This window comes from Merops nubicus, unplaced genomic scaffold (genome assembly GCF_000691845.1).
Source record: "Merops nubicus isolate BGI_N331 unplaced genomic scaffold, ASM69184v1 scaffold28832, whole genome shotgun sequence".
NCBI lineage: Eukaryota > Metazoa > Chordata > Aves > Coraciiformes > Meropidae > Merops > Merops nubicus.
Window position 1 is genome coordinate 2,039 of NW_008592054.1, and position 5,708 is coordinate 7,746.

Consider the following 5,708-nt stretch of genomic DNA (forward strand, 5'->3'; position numbering starts at 1 on the left):
TAGATACACCACCAGGCCCATGGATCTGGAAGAGTAATTTGAAATAGCTCTGTATATTACTGAATTGTTTTCTGTAAAGACAGGGAATTAAAACATTTCCACTGAGGTCACTACTCTTGTTAGGAAAAGGTCGATTCTATATTGTTACGTATTGGTTAATGTTTTCTGTTCCAAAATGTCAAGAGTTCTTCCAGTATTAATACAGAGCATTTCTAATTCATTCCAAAGGAGATTCTTCAGCATCTCCAGTTCTGCTTTTGCGTGAGAGGAAAATTGAACAGTTAAGGTCCCGATTCCATACAGTAAATTGAGGCTATGAGGCCGCCCACAGGCACAGTGTGAGCGCCAGGCCACTTATTTTCCTATTTTTTCCCTTTTTTTTTTTAAATTGAATCAGGTCATAAAGCAGCAATTCAGAAATGTACAAGAGAATTCTGATAATGAGCTATAGCACATCTACTGTAATTCAATGCTGGCAGTGAAAAGAAGTAATTAAAAACAGGTACAATTATAGAAAAGGCACCAAGAGCACTGACCCCAGGTTTTTTTTGCCACAATCTTTGTTTTTACTCTTCTTTTAAAGACACCAGTTCAAAAGCTTCTTACACGTGAAATTTTTTTAGGCTTCACAACAAGCCGTGTGTTTAAACATTGCAGTTGGTGGCTGGGATCAAGCAAGAACGACTATTCCAAAACTAACGATCTCAAATTTACACCAGTCCATCCAGAAATTTTAAACTGCCATGAGCAAAACAAACACAGGAGCAGTTTCTGATCTCAGACACATCCATGTAACCCATATAATGACACAGACTTCAGGAGCTTCTTCCCGTACATTCCTGTGTAATAAAGATCAGAACCTGGCTCCCACTGTTGAGAATTTGTGACAATTTTAAATTAGTAGTTCAATTTTAAAAAAATCTAATTTCTTTGGCTCCTCACTATGTGGAAATAGCAATATACCATGACACCCCTACAAGATCAGTTTGCATCTTTTTTTAAAGTTTTACTTAGTTTTTTAAATTTTTTTTTTGTGCAATATTTATTACATTTTCTGACTTCCAGCAGGAGATATGAAAATGTGAAACATATTTTCTACTTTTGTACTATTTTTTTTTTATTTTCATTTTATGTTCATTCTAAGTGTTCTTTATTGGAGTGAGTGTATGGTGTTAAGCTAGATAGGTTTTTTGTACTCGTATGATTATCTGCTTTGCAAAAGTAACTTAATTTTCTTAAGCAATATTAGCATTCACGTTACTTGGCACCGTTGGCAAAAAAAAAAAAAAAAAAAAAAAGACGGGGAAAAAAAAAAAACAGGAAGGAAGGAATAAATTAAATTAAACCAAACCAAACTCCTGGTAGCCAAAATCAAATGTAAACATATCCTTTTTTTTCTTTTTTTTTTCTTTTTTTTTTTTTTTTTAAAGTAATGTTGCTCTGCCTTTTTTCCTAAGTCTAAATACAGTAGCTCTTTTTTGCCATTTAGTCATGCTTTAGCAAAAATGTTCTTCTAAAGAACATTTAAAATAAAGTTTCTTATAGTGAAATAAAGTTTTTGTTTCATTTTACAGACCATAGCCACTAATGCTTTGCTTTGTTCATTTCTTTTTCTTGAGTTCATGCACATATCTCTTTGTTTTAATATATACAATATGTACAAACAATACATCCACACTCTTCTTGTTCATTCAGACAAAACTATACAAATAATAATTTTATCTTGCCAAGTTATTGACCCTTTGTGAATAAAATATTTAGTAATTAATCAATATATTCCCTTTCAAATATTTTTTCTCATTTTCCATTTCTACCTTCTATATATACAGAAACTGCCCAGATTTTGATGAAGTAGCCAAAATAAGAAATTTACTGGCCAGAATGCAGCACCACTCTGATCTTTAGGTGGTATAAAACGTCCAGGCAAAATATGTATGTGACTCTGCAAAATGACAAAGAGGTTTGACAAGGACTCAAGACAAAAAAGCTACATGTTTTACTAATTATTTGAAGAACTTAAAAGAACAGTACATAAAAGTAAGGCTAGAAAATAAAGTGCTGAATATGACAGAAAGTACATGATGACTGATATGCTTGCAGGTTCTAGTAAAAATACCAAAAAAACTTTTTAAAACTTGCTTAAGCTGCTCTCTCTGTTCCTCACACGTTACCCGTTTATCTCACACACCAACCCCTTCTGTAAGTTCCTACGGGATGTATTAAAAACCTGCAGATTTAAAAAGTTGCATTAAGTGTGCTGTAGAGATTGAAATAAAACACAAAAGACAGAAGAGTGAAGGAAATGAGGATGCATGGACCCAATAAAGATGTACTGATCTAAGCCCCTCCACTGCGACTCTCAAAGCTTCAGTTTCTTGGAGATGTCTGACAGGTGCAGGAACAGCATTCTCGTGTTGCTTGTGCATTCCCACCTTATCTCAACAATATTTTTGGTATAATATTTGTACAGTTCCACATGTTGTTTAATACAGCCCTATATGAAAAGGATAATTAATAGCTTCTTCCTTCTCGCAGAATGAAGCAACTCACGATTTCCTCCTGGTGTCTTTTGTTTTCCCCATGATCCAACAGAAGATTGAGTTCCAAGATGTCTTGCTGAACAAATAAAAAGTTGTCCATGAAAGTGCAAATGCAATGACCAAAACATCACTGTTAAAATCCTGCAGCTGGTATTTCCAGAACTGCAGTGGGTACTTTTGTTGTTGTTGTTGTTGCATGTCTCTGCTAAAAACAGAAAATGAAAACAGTCTGAAAAGCAATGTCACATTGCTACGGGATGCTGCTGCGTATCTTCAGGTTCCTTGGCCTTTTTCAATTCTTTCACTCTGAAAAAACAAAGAGGAGCTATATAACACTTCTATTGCAACTCTCTTTCAAGACAGAAAAATAAAAATGATTCTGTACTCTAACCTCCCACACAAGAGCCAGCTCCCAGAGAAATGACAGGAAGGTTATATGTTCCATATACCACCAACAGTTGGAAGCACAAAAATGGGCCACTTGAAATCCAAGACAAAACACATTTGGAAAGATACATTTATTTCCAGCTTCTGTTTTTATCTGATCTTTGTAACTACAGGAGGAATGCATCCTAGTCATGGCCTATTTAATTGCCTTGGGTTTTTTTGACTGTTTATTAACTGATTTTGCAGCTGCCTGCTATTCCAGCTGTTACAGCAAAGGGGCTTTTCAGTGTGGACCTCTGTTCTGCATCCATCGCTGGAGCAGGGGCAAGTAGATGTTGTGCCCAGCACAGTAGGGGAAAACTCAGTCATACTTAGAAGGGAAGCTTGATATTGATACAGAATCTCACATAAGAAAATGTTTATGTGTGAACAGAAGAACTGGTACGGGTGTGAAAAAAAGAGAATTTACTTCACACTTACTCCTGCTGCTAGCAGCTGTATTTTCTAGCACATTTTTGGTAGTAGATTCATGGTTTTTTTTTCCCAGCCAGCAGTGGAGGACACTGCATGCAAAGGGAGATAATCCTACAACGTGGAACACTGACTCTCCTTAGATATGGCCTGATGCTTCAGTTCTTAACTCTTGAAAATGCATACAGTGCATAACCTCTTGTAGTACTTGTCGCCATAAGAACAAAATCATCACTGAAAGCTGAAATAGTTAAAAATTAAAAGGAAGAAGAGAAAGGAATAATTTAAATGATTAAAGCAGAATTCTGCATCGGTGCTGGAGCAGGAAGAATCCTCTGCTCAGGCTCACAAACTGGCTGTGCATCAGCAAAGGCTGCCTAGCATGAAGGAACCAAAATAAATCCATGGGGACTTCCCAAGCTGCCCCCAACCCTAACAGCAGGTACCCGGCTGAACTTAGGGCAGCCTGGCTCTGCCTCCTTCTGCAGGGAGCTCCCTTCTGCAGTGCAATCCCTTTGCTACCGTCCTGCACATGCCTTCCCTCTGCCTCTGTGAGTGGAGGACACCCCTGGGAAAGGAGTAGAATGCAGCCTGAAGTTAGGTGATTTATCAAAACCTGTATGTGCCTAACTGACGTAGCAAAAACTTGAAAGGACAAATAACAGAGGTATGGCACAAAGAACTGTGTCTGAGCTACAAGTCTGTGAAACGGAATCCAACTAGAAGTGAATGAATTTAACATAAGCCTAAGTAACTAAAGATAGTAAAAGATGTTACAAGAGCTAAACAGCACCAGTTTGTAGCTTCTGTCTGTAGACTTCCACTCACACATCCTCTTTTGGTTCTTGCACCAGCCTGCCAATATAAGGATATGATAAAGGCTATAAACTGACCTCTGTAAATACACCTCAATTTCACTGTTCTATTTATTAGTTTTTCTGCATTTACTGTTACATAGAATCACAGTCAAAAAAGAGCTGGCTGCTTTAAACTGTTTTAGCTAACTCAAAGCTCTAGCACTCAAAGGCATTTTCTTTGTGAAACTCAGGGAAACAGGAGTCAACACATAAATCACACAAACCAATATGCAAGTCAGACCTTTGCCAATTACCTTAATTCTACCAAAATGCTTGAGAATACCATGTATGGAAAGACAAAGGACCCTGCTAGTCCAAGTGCATATGCTGTTGTCAGAGTCTGAAGACCTACATCCAAGGGGCCACGGCACTCCTCTGATTCATCCTAATCAAGTCCAGCAACACAATGCCTCAGTTCAGCTCTTTGCAGATGCCAAGAAGTGCTCCAATCCCCAGACTGAGGAAGGGGCAAGGCAGTAAGCAGCACCACTAGTTCTGAATTCCTGCTTAGGTAGTGCTGTGCTGAGCATAAATGCCTACTACAGTTTTAGAGAAATTTTCTATGAGGAAATTTTGTCTCTACTTAAGCTGGTGTCTAAAGACCCTGCTGACATCAAGGGAGTAGAGGCTTCAGCACCACAACGAAGGCAGCAGAAGCCTCTTTTCCCCCCCCAGTGGGTGGTGACATACTACAGGGCTACCCGCTGGCTAAGTCCAGATCATATTTCTTTATAGGAAACATAGAAGGACTGGTACATTGAGCTGAAAATGCTCACAAATGACAAACTGTCTTCATTAAGTTTAGTGTTCTTGCAGCAGAAAGTAGCTTCTCTCTTGAAATCATTACTCATATTTCTATTACTGCACTGCTTAGAAGCATAAGGTGGGTCAAGATCCCTGCTGTGCTAGAAAAATGTGGTGTGCCTCTGTGCACTAGGCTGTTTTTAAGGCTTAGGTTGGCTATATTCAAGATAGCATCAAGTAATATATGATTTGCAGTGCAACTTCCAAGTGGTTTCTGTTGCACTTCAGTACTGTAACATAAAACAAACCTGTTATTATAGATCTCTTACTGAGAACATGCATATTAGATAAGCTGGTGGCTCTTTCACCGAGACATGCTATACCTTGGTTTAGCACTTCATCATGCAAGGGCTACACTAACAAAACACTTCTGCTGGAAGAATGCAAGACATGCTTTGCTGCAAACTTCAACCTACAGCATGCAATATCTGTACTGGTGCAGACCTACTGAATCTGTTTAACTGGAATGCACATGCCGACAGAAGTTAATTACTGCAACACTCAACACTTGCACTAGTACAGATCTGATTCAGAAATACGCAATAGTCTCCTTGGTCAAGATTGGTTTACAGATTTTTCAGGCTTATTAAAATGTTGCAAGTGCAATAATTATTGCTTAAAAAAACAAGCACATACTAGAACGGAATTT

The 5,708-nt window shown here is 38.0% G+C and overlaps 1 protein-coding gene across 1 annotated transcript in view; it reads right to left on the reverse strand.

Annotated features, from left to right (window-relative positions):
- Positions 1–819: 819 nt before the first annotated feature.
- The window catches only part of CAMTA1 (calmodulin binding transcription activator 1), a gene marked incomplete at its 5' end in the record, with an annotated part of 26,597 nt that continues 21,708 nt past the window's right edge, over positions 820–5,708 (reverse strand). Inside the window, one exon of the mRNA XM_008935042.1 lies at positions 820–2,846. Coding sequence (XP_008933290.1) covers positions 2,814–2,846 — 33 coding nt within the window. The remainder of the gene's footprint in view (positions 2,847–5,708) is intronic.